The following is an 11,668-nucleotide window of genomic DNA, read 5'->3' on the forward strand; positions in this document are numbered from 1 at the left end:
GGCAGATGCAAAAAGGGCAAAGAAATAGTTATGTTTTGCAACCTTTACAATCACAAGGTACATCTTAATAATGGCTGTAGCTCACATACATTTGCTTTCCTGATGCTAAGGTTACAGACATCACAAACCATTTAGATCCGACCTGGACATTTTATGGCCTCCAAGCATCATCCAGCCCTTTGGCTGCTCATGTCCGGCCTGCATAAAGTTAATTGGAAATTAGAAATTAAATATAAATAAGTGTGCTGTAAGGGGCAGGAGAAGAACCCGAGTCAGGTCTGGCTCTGTGCAGCCTCTGTGCCTTCCTTCAGTCAGCTGGCAGCCACAGGAGGACGATAAGAGAAACGCTTTTCTGCACCTGCTTGGACTTGGCTCTCACCTGGTGCAGCCTGAGGAGTTGAAGTGATGGAGTTTGAGGACCTCAAATCAGGTGACACAACAGTCCCAGGTTCTCATGTGGCTTCTTGGGGAAATTAATTACTCACCCATGAGTAATCTAGATGTTCCAGTGGGTAGTCAATTATATGGTCGCTCTGGCACAAGTGGCCAGAGTCAAAAGTGTAGGGAGGCAAATTTGGATTGTTGAAAACTAGGGTTGCCATTTTGTTCCATGCACAGAGACAGTTAATTAAATGATTTCAATATAGGCATGAGACAACAAGGCCAGAAGGAGGGAGTTTAGTTTTATGAGGCACAGGCTATATCCTTTTATTCATAATATAACTTGGTAGCAAATCAGTTTCTAAATGGATTTTAATGGGAATGTCAAGAAGACAAAAGGAGTTCCAATATGGGAAAAATCACTTTTAGAAGAATTTTTATAATTGTTCAAAGGGGAACCATTTGTATCTTAGAAATGGCTATTATTAGTCAAGAAAACTACAAGGTCAAAAGGATAAAAGTACATGCCAAATAAATATCTGCTTTTCTTTTGTTACTTTGTATGTTTTAATCATATTGCATAAGCTACCAAGGGTCACTATGAAAGAGACAACTTAAAAAAAATAGGATGAGACTCTTTTTAAATGGTTATAAGCAAGTAGGTGCCTCTGATCTAAGATGGGAGAGTTGGAGGGCTTGGGGCTGGAATAAAACAAATTGTTTACTACTACAGAAACCTAAGAGAATGGAAGCAACCAATGAGGTACAGTTATCTCTGAATATACAGGTAATCCTCAATTTACTGGTGACCTAGTGACCATTCAAAATTACAGAGGACTTCCCCCCCCCCCCCCAAAAAAAAAAGAATTTATGACTTGGTTTTGAATTTCTAACAACCATCTTTTTGCTGGAAAATGGCATTTACTTCCACTTTCTGGCAAAAACTAACTCTTAACGAACAATAGATTTGTTTAATGACTGCTGCTTTCACTTAATGACTGACATAAAAAGGTTGTAAACAAGTGTTTGGTTATGTGACTTTCATGACTTAGATCCCTAATTCTCAGACTCAATTACAGTCATAAGTCAAGGATTCCCTGTAACCTCTTTTAAAAAGGAAAGAGAAGGGCATACTAGGAACAGAGTTGCCCTATTTATCAGAGGCAACATATAGTGTCCTAAAGAATAGCTTAGAAATAGGTAAAATACTTCTACTGAATCATATCCATCTCCAAATTAGTACTAAGGATATGCTATGATCCATATAAACCTGATGTTCAAGAAACAAAAGTTTATCATCTGATTGAAAAAAAAAGATTGTTATCTATGAAGAAGTGCTAATAATGAAAGACTTTATTTATTCTCACATAGATTGTGAAATGTATTCTGGGCATGATGAGACCAAATTTCTAGATATAGTAAATTATTATATTCTGAATCAACTATTTGTAATAATAATAATAATAATAATAATAATAATAATAATAATAATAATAATAATAATAATAATAATAATAAAAGTTGGAAGGGACCTTGGAGGTCATCTAGTCCAACCCCCTGCTCAGGCAGGAAACCCTATACCATTTCAGACAAATGGCTGTCCAGTCTCTTCTTAAAGACTTCCAGTGTTGGAGCATTCACCGCTTCTGGAGGCAGGTTGTTCCACTGGTTAATTGTTCTGTCAGGAAGTTTCTCCTTAGTTCTAGGTTCCATCCATTCCTTCTTGTCCTGCCTTCAGGCGCTTTGGAGAAGAGCTTGACTCCCTCTTCTTTGTGGCAGCCCCTGAGATATTGGAACACTGCTATCATGTGCCCCCTCGTCCTTCTCTTCGTTAAACTAGACATACCCAATTCCAGCAGCCATTCCTTATATGTTTTAGCCTCCAGTCCCCTAATCATCTTTGTTGCTCTTCTCTGTTCTCTTTCTAGAGTCTCAACATCTTTTTTACATTGTGGTGACCAAAACTGGATGCAGTATTCCAAGTGTGGCCTTACCAAGGCATTGTAAAGTGGTATTAATACTTCACATGATCTTGATTCTATCCCTATGTTAATGCAGCCTAGCACTGTGTTGGCTTTTTTGGCAGCTGCAGCACACTGCTGGCTGATATTTAAGATACAACCCTGGAATTAATTTTGAATAATGTCCAACATTTTGTTCAAAAATCCAAATGATAAATTGTTTGGGAACAATAATCACAGTTCTATAACCAATATGCATACCTGTGGATGCTTTCTAAGAAAGTGGACCACGGTGACATTTGATTTCAGAAGAACAAAAAAGGAAGACATTTGTAAAAAGAAAGTTGAAAGAGAGAATGAAGAAGGTCAGGGTTCCCCCCCCACACACAATGCTTGAAGATCATTCAAAGCCATTATATTCTCCACTACCATGTGTATATGAGATCAGAAAAAATGCCACAAAGTCCAGGAAGAGACTGGAATTAAAGATGAGTTGAGAATCAAAGCTGAACAAAAACTGAGATGCCATTAAAGACAAAAAGGCTTCCTTTGAGAAGAGAGGGAAGATTTTTACTTAAATTAGGTGGACAAGATAAATGTAGAATTTGCCAGAAAATATATAAGCAGTCTCTAAAGAATTACCATAAGTAATATTTGAGGAGCATGTGACAAAGGACATTAAGGATCATTAATTATATGCTAGAGGAGGATAAGGAACTAGAAAAGAAATTGGATAAATTTTTGCTGTTGACCTTGGTGGAAGTTGGGAGGAATGTAGGAGAATTGCCTGTCCCTGAGCTGTTTTTTTCCCCAGGAGGGAAAAACTGAATAGATAAATTAAAATAGGCAGTGAGCTATGACATTATAAGCCAGATTGCCTAACTACATATAAATAATTCCTCAAGTCCTGTTGGTTTCCACTAAAGAGCTTGAGGTCTATTCCTGAGGATTAGAAAGCAGCCAGTATGAATCCTGATTTTTTTTTTTAAGTACCAAGGGATGATACAAGAAACTATGGGCTAGTTTGGATTAATATTAGGGGGGAAAGATGAAAATAATTTTTTTTAGGATGCACCAACAAGCGTTTAGACAATATTGACATAGCAAATGCAAAATATTTTGATTTTTTAAAAGATTCTAACAAAATATTCTTACCAGAGATTTCTTAGCAATTGCCTGGGATAAAAGGGCAGATACCCCCATGCAATTGACAACTGACAATGATTGATCAAGAAAGACGTTTTGAGTCACAAGGGACAGTTCATTAAAGTGTCAAAATAGTATGTAGCTGTTATTAATAGACCAAATTTACAAATCTGTGGTGGGGCTGTGTATAGTTCTGATCGCTTCATATTAGGAATACTACAGAGCTGTCTTAAACACTGGTTGCAGTGAAGCAACAGTAGAAAAGAGTTATTACACTCCATTCTTACAAGCTTTCTAGAGTCATCCACTAAGCCACTGTGAACTAAAGAATGCTGGATTTACACATGATCCAGCAATGTTTTTATGTTAAGCATTTTGGCTTGAAAAGTAGAGAATAAATGCTGTGATGCCATCATAAACTTAACTCAGTTAAGTTTACATGTTATGCTAATCCATGGTTCATTTATGGTTTATTGAATAACCTTAATCAGATGAATTTAGGCTGGACATTAAGTTTTAAGTCACACATTACAAGTTAAAATGGTTGAGTTCACATAACCGTTGAGACCAGAATTGAACAACCCACATTAAAGTGTCTAATTGTCATGTAATTTATGCCTTTGTATCTTCTTGTAGTACAGATGTTGCTGAAATACAGCTACCCTCATTCCTCATCATTAGCCATGCTGGCTGGGCTTCTGGAAGTTCAGCAATAATTTGAAAAACACAGGTTATTCATCCTTGTACCTTCTCTCTATATGGATGTAGAAATTAAATCACACTGAATGGATAGTAGATATTGACTCCCAAGGTCATTATAAACACCTGGGGATAGCAAGCTTAGATACTAATAATTCCTGTCCTTGATTAGGCGGGGAGAAGGAAAAGGGGGTGGTACTCTTTTACTGACCTCTGAAATGATAGGCTAGTGAAGGCATAAATGAGGGAAATTGAATCTGCTACTTACGTGGGATTTAGATGCAAGGCAGCCACAGATGAAATATCAGAATTAGAAGACAAAGTTGTTGGAAAAGTGGTTAAGGTTTGTATAGTTCTATTTTCTATTAGTGTAGAGAATTAATGGGAATTGACTTTACAAATGTTGACTATTTGTGTGGCCTGCTTTTTTGAAAAAGAAACCTTTAAGGAGAGGTAAATGTCATACAGCTGTATATCTATTATTTAAAGTGCTTAGGGTATTTTTTACTATTTAAAAAAGATGAGTTTTATGTGAGTCATTCAAAATAGAAAGTGTTAAAATTATATTGGAAAAGGTAACTTTCTTCCTCCCCCCTCTTCCAAGTTTGGAGGGGCCACAAATATTTAAGCTTGCTTTCCGAAAAGCAATATTTATTTCTCTTCGCTTTCCTCCCCCATTTCCCAGCACAATTCTGTGGTAACATCTGTTTTTCTTAGCTTAACTCTCACACTTCTGATGTTAGTAGCAGTATTCTTGATTTTTTTTTTAATTTTAGAGTTTGACAGGGCTGGTAGATATGCATATCTTACCAGATGCTGTACAAGGGAGTGAACTTTTTTTTTTTTGTCTGTGCAGACTTTTCATAAGTATGTGAATGGAGGAGCTGGGCTCACATCTAAAATGCATGAATCCAGCACACTTTTTTTCATTCACCTTCTAACTGGAACAAATATCAGGTACTCCTAAGCTAGTAGCCCTGTGGTCACTTTCTACTGTATAATATATTTTTGTTCCATAGAGCCAAGCCATAAGAAATGTATGTTGCAAGGTTAGAAAATGTTGAAGAATGATTGCAGGATAGTTTGGAGAATATTTTCTTTTATTATTTGCATTGCTGTATTAATTTTTCCTCTGAGAAAAAAATGTATTTTTATTTAGTCCATTTAGCTACCTGATTGTTTACTCCCTATCTGCCAATGGAATTCAACATTTTCCCTTTGTCTACTTCTTTTCTGTACTGTGCAATGGTTTTTCACAAATATGATTGATGGTACACATGGGTGTACTATAGATGCAGTAGGAACTGGCAATGCTTCTGAATTAGCCTATTAAAATCAGTCTTAAACCAAAGAGGACTCATTTCAGATTGGTTCAGTTTACACAGCTATAAAATGTGCTGCCACTTCAGGTGGATGAAAAGAACCTCCCACACTCAAATGTGCTTCCATTCCTTTTTTTTTAATCATCTGAGGAGCTCCTCAAAATTTCCTGCTGAACTTAGGCAATGGGTTAGTTTTTACTTAAGTGTGAATTTCCACTTTTTAAAAATGTAATAACTGTATAGGTGTATGGCCTCTAATTGGTTTAATGGAACTATTGTAATAACTATGGAACTATTTTGTGTACTAGAACAAAAAAGACAGATGTTACATGACAAAGAAAGTAAATCTTAAATTGTTACCATTACTGTATTATTCAATATTGACATAACCCATGTCTAAATGGAATGAAATAATTTGGTTTAGTAAATCAGAGCTGAGTGACATTTGAGGCCAAGAACCTTACATGGAAATGATATGGTAGTGTCATCTGAGAGGATAGTAGATATTCAATTTTTTTTTAAACACAGTATTCCAAATGTGTTCTCACCAGAGCAGTGTAAAGTGGTACTATCACTTCACGTGATTGTGAAACTTTCTCTCTGTTGATGCAGCCTAGGACTGCATTGGCTTTTTTGGCAACAACAACAGTGAGGTTATTGGCCTCAAATGTCACTCAGTTCTGATTTATGGAACTAAATTGTTTCATTTTGTTTAGCTATGGGTTATGTCAATATTGAATAATATGGTAATAGTAACAGTTTTAGGTTTTGTCATGCAACATTGAGGTTTTTTTGCTTTGGACTCAAGAAAGTTCAGCAAACAGTTATTTTTGAATGCTTTTGATTGTGATAGAGTGTAGGCCAATATTTCAGTGATCACTGCAGTACTTACATGATTATATCCCATATGCTCAAGTCAACTTAATTTTGTTTTCAGTATATATTGAACATTATTAGACTACTATTCATGTCAAAGTCTTTATGATGATTGGTTGGTCATTGGAAATACCAACATACAGGAATATAATAAAAGTTATTAGATGATATCATATATAGGAAGGATAACCTTCTATCCAATATTTATGTGTTCCTGAACTCATTTTATTCATTTTTTCTCTTCAAATTATTTTCTTCTTTAAAAAAGAGGTTGAGACCCTAGAAAGAGTACAGAGATGAGTAACAAAAATGATAAGGGATCTGGAGCCTAAACTGTAGATGAACAATTGATGGAACTAGGTATATTTAGTCTAATGAAGAAAAAAACTAGGGATGATATGATAGCAGTCTTCCAATATTTGAGAGCCTGTTACAGGGATGAGGGAGCTAACCTGTTCCCCAAAGCACCTGAGGACAAGACAAGAAGTAACAGGTGGAAGATCATTAAAGAGTGATCCAACTTAGAACTAAAGAGAACTTTTCTGACAATGAGAACAATTAATCAATAGAATTGCTTACCTCTGGAAATTGTGGGTGCTTCATCACTGGAGGTTTCCAAAAAGAGACTGGACAGCCACTTGTCTGGAATGGTGTAGGGTCTCCTGCTTAGAGTAGGGGATTGGACTAGGAGACTTCAATATATTATTCTGTGTTCTATATTCAATTCATTAATTACATTGTGCAATCTTGGTGAATCTCTTATCGCCTCATTTCTAAAGCCAACTGACACTAACCTCTAATGTGTCAGAGTAAATACTATGAAGCCCATCATTTTCAAGTGAGAGTGACTCTTTAAATAGTTTCTATCTCAATTTGGCAATTAGCAGTTGACTTCCTGGCTCTCAGTTCTAATGGTATTATTAGGACAAAAACCTCTGTTCTTTCTTTAAATGAGGATGGTAAATATGGCATAGAAGTAAGTTAGAGGAAAATCTTAGGGACCTGGAAAATGGAAAATGTCCCAAGCCTGGGGAACAGCCAACCAGATTTAATGATATTTCATTAAGTGTAACAATCTGGCAGGGCATGTATAGAATGAAATGTACATTTCATACAAAAACACAGCAAGAAGGAGGTGATTAGGAATTGCACAACTGAAACACCATAAACTAACTTTGGTATCTTGCTGTGCAAACAGAAATAAACAGAAATTGCTACCTATTTAAACTCTTTTCTCTCCCCCTCCCACTTCCTGTGCAATCAGGGTGAAGATTACATAGGCATATTTCTTTAACCTGTAAAAGCCTATCTGATCTCCAAGCTGGCGATGTCAAGGGTACCGAGTCCTCCTCCTCCGGCAGAGATGTCAAGTGGACCTGTTGCTGAGAGCTGGTGTTACACTCAAGTATGCCTGCACTTTGGAATATCAGCTAATGACTGTATATCAGCTGACATTTATTTTCCTCTCTTTGAATTGGATTCAAGCAAGTGTTTTGCAGAGTGACAGAATGTCAAAATAACTGAACTTGTTGAATTGTAATATTTGTACATAATTGTTATGTGTACAGTAATTGTAATGGGAAAGTGTGGAATTCCCAAATTCATATATTGTTCCTGCCAGACTTCTCAGGGATAGATGGTAACTATGTGGTCATCCAGAAGCTATGCTAGGTTTTGGTGATGGTTCCAATCCAAAGAATCTCTGGCATATATAATAGCATGAAGATTGCTGGAAATTCACAAAAAGCAGACTTGCAGAGCATGAAGCCATTTTTTTTGTTGTTGCTTTTCCAACAATAGTAGATTTAGAATAGCTAAGGCATCCACCCAACAAAATCAAAGGGGGATCAGATTAATACCTTTGTGCCCATCTTTGTTTTGGATAGCGAATTTTGAGGACCTCATAACTGGAACATTACACAAATATACTTTATACTGAAACAGGAAAGGTCCAATCTTACAGGTTTGCTTTTTATATTTCCTCTTAACTTTGACATTTATTATATTAACTGTGCCTAGAATTAAAAATACATACAGGTAGTCCTCAATTTACAACAGTTCATTTAGTGATGATTTGAAGTTATAACAGTACTGAAAAAATTGCCTTATGATTGTTTTTCACACTTATGACTGTTGCAGCATTGCCATGATCACATGATCAAAATTCAGACATTTGACAACTGATTCATATTTATGATGGTTCCAGTGAGCCAGAGGCACGTGGTCACCTTTTTTGATCTTCTGATAAGCAAAATCAGATTAGCTGATAAGCAAAGCAAGATTCGTTTAACAACTTTGTTACTAATTTAACTGCAGTGATTCATTTAATATCTGTGGCAAGAAAGGTCATTCATTCATTCACGTTTATTGCAATCAAAGACCAGAGACGGTAATAAACCTGAATGGCAAGAAAGGTCGTAAAATGGGACAAAGTCGCTTAACAACGGTCTCGCTTAATTTGGGGCTCAATTGTGATCAGAAGTTGAGGACTGCCTGTACCAATTATGTTAGCAATTGTTATGCTGCAATTCTTTGTGCATGTATTAATAATCATTGTAATCAGAAATGATCTTAATACAAGCTTAACACCAAGTTAAACAAAAGACTCTGATTCCATTCTGGAATCAAGATACATGAAGCTATCAAATTCTGCTCCTCATGAATGCAAGTACAGGTAGTCCTTGCTTACCAACAGTAATAGGGACTGGGAATTCTGTTAAAGTGATGTGATCATAAAATGCATCAACATCTGACCGTGTCGTCTATGATGGCAATCCCAATTCCTGTCATTATGTAAAAGCCACGTGGCATCAGTGCCCCATAATGATGGGACAAACTAGTCCTTGTTGGAAGCCAGTGGCGAAGATTGATGATCATGTGACCCCTGTGATTGTCATAATTGCAAGCTGGTTACTAGGGACTTGAATTGCAGAATTGACCAAGGGGGCTCTGTGATGGCTGCAACTATAAGGAGTGCCATCATAAATTTGAACAGTCAGTAAATCAGAGGTCATTAAAAAGGGCTCCTGAAAAAGAATTCAGTAGCAACAAATCTTTTCTCAAAGCAGATATATTCCTGCCTTTTCCACCTAAATTAGTATGGGCCAAATATACTAACTTAATAACTCTGTAAATGAATTGTAAGTCAAATAATTTTCCTACAGCCTTTGATAAACAATGTATTATAGTTTCTTGGATAGGTATCTATGATATTTTAAGAGGATGGAGTTTTAAATGTATTTTTCCTTCATTCTTAAATATCGGGGGATTCTTTTTGGTGGACTTGTTCTTTGTAACAATGAATGTAAATTGCAAGCCAATACTTCTCTTCTCTCCCATTCTTTTTAAAGATTAAAGTGGTCAAATTTTCCTACATGTGGACCATCAATAACTTCAGCTTTTGCCGAGAGGAAATGGGCGAGGTCATCAAAAGTTCAACATTTTCATCAGGAGCTAATGATAAATTGAAATGGTAAGGACCAACTAAATTCCAGATAGGGAACAGCAGAAGGTTCAATTATTGTTACGTGGTTGTCAGAGTTATACCTTAGCTTCATATTCACTTATAGCCATTGCTGAATTTATTAATGTTCCCTTTCAGAGCTGTCGCCTGTAAAAATGCAACAATAAAACACTGGATTGATAAAGTTGGTTTTAAAACAGTTGAAGAAAGAAAGTACTGCTTTTACTATTGAGTTTTAGTTACATTTGTAAGTGTGGCTTAGCAATTTCCTATGATCAACTGCAAGAAATCAAAATTTCATTGTTTAATAGTCTGCAGACTAAAATGTAAGAAGCGTAATAAAACACTTTGTAATTCAGGATATGATTTTTGAAAAGAAAACAAACAATCTGTAGATAGAAAGTTGTTTCACTATAGCTGAACCTTTATATAGAGAAAATGAACATGATTTTTCTGCTTTTGCAGGTGTTTGCGTGTGAACCCAAAGGGTTTGGATGAAGAAAGTAAAGATTATCTTTCACTCTATCTTTTACTGGTCAGTTGTCCAAAGAGCGAAGTCCGAGCCAAATTCAAGTTCTCTATTTTGAATGCAAAAGGAGAAGAAACAAAAGCAATGGGTATGGATAGCTAGTAACTGGGTACTTATATTTTACTCATACCTTAACAGAGCAGAAAATAAAGACTGTTTTGTGTGTCTTCAAATTTCATTGTCTGTCTGTCTGTCTGTCTGTCTGTCTGTCTGTCTGTCTGTCTGTCTGTCTGTCTGTCTGTCTGTCTGTCTATCTATCTATCTATCTATCTATCTATCTATTTTTTTAAAAAATGCCAACCTCTTTGTATGTTGCCAGAGAGCCAGAGAGCCTATCGGTTTGTGCAAGGCAAAGATTGGGGATTCAAGAAGTTTATTAGAAGAGATTTTCTTCTGGATGAGGCAAATGGGCTCCTTCCAGATGACAAGCTCACTCTCTTCTGTGAGGTAAGATATAGAATCTCATGGTTTCATTTGGGAAGGTGTTCATAAAAATAGTTTTGTTGTCTCAGCTCCTATCATAAATCTAACTTTTCATCATAAAGTTGGCCTGTGAGGGTTGGAACTTCAAACATTTCCCTTGTGGCTGAAGGTTTGGATGGATCAATTCTTCTGGAAGAGTTGGTTCTTGAAACACCTATTATGGGCTTTATAGGTTATAACCAGCATTTAGAATTTGAATTTTGGAATCTGTTGGTAACCAAGTAATCCCTTACAAAACTGACATGATATGGCATGGTAGCTCTCATCCATTAGCTTGCTTGTTGCTGCGTTTTGTACCTGCTACAGCCTCCAGGTAGTGTTCAGATGTAAAAAAAAAAAAGTCAAATCCTTGTCTTAAGCAATTTTTGACAGTTTAAAAATACAGACCTGATTCACAGACAGAAAAAACTTGCATTGACTGATTGTTGCTGCTAAGGTGGATTTGGGCACATAAGTAAGTATTACACCATACACTCAGCTAATTCCTTCCAGCTGGAAGTTCCCCAGCTGTTTAGGGGAAACATGTTTTTGTTTTGTTTTTGCTGCTTTACAAACTTGCTCTGAAGACTCAGTGACAAGACTTGGTGAAGGAAGAACTATGTGAATGCCCCATTCTCCAGTACGGGAGATGGAGAATTCACATGTGGGTTTTCATTGGATGCCTGCTCTTGAGACCAAGTAGTCAAACTTGACACGCCCCCTCTTGCTGATCCAGTCTTTAACTTGGTCTCAGCTCTTGACGACGTGTCTAGGTTGGCTCTCAGTTAATTGCAGGTTAGAACCTATTGTGAATTCTCCCTTTCCCAAT

General features: G+C 36.5%; 1 protein-coding gene across 1 annotated transcript in view; it reads left to right on the forward strand.

Moving 5' to 3' along the window:
* The first annotated feature begins 7,655 nt into the window (after window positions 1-7,655).
* The window catches only part of SPOP (speckle type BTB/POZ protein), a 20,963-nt gene continuing 16,950 nt past the window's right edge, over window positions 7,656-11,668 (forward strand). Inside the window, exons 1-4 of the mRNA XM_015810421.1 lie at window positions 7,656-7,790; window positions 9,736-9,857; window positions 10,314-10,465; window positions 10,697-10,824. Of these exons, the coding sequence (XP_015665907.1) occupies window positions 7,713-7,790; window positions 9,736-9,857; window positions 10,314-10,465; window positions 10,697-10,824 (480 nt within the window). The 5' untranslated portion in view covers window positions 7,656-7,712. The remainder of the gene's footprint in view (window positions 7,791-9,735; window positions 9,858-10,313; window positions 10,466-10,696; window positions 10,825-11,668) is intronic.

Source organism: Protobothrops mucrosquamatus, unplaced genomic scaffold (assembly GCF_001527695.2).
Source record: "Protobothrops mucrosquamatus isolate PMUCROS unplaced genomic scaffold, P.Mucros_1.0 scaffold10, whole genome shotgun sequence".
NCBI lineage: Eukaryota > Metazoa > Chordata > Lepidosauria > Squamata > Viperidae > Protobothrops > Protobothrops mucrosquamatus.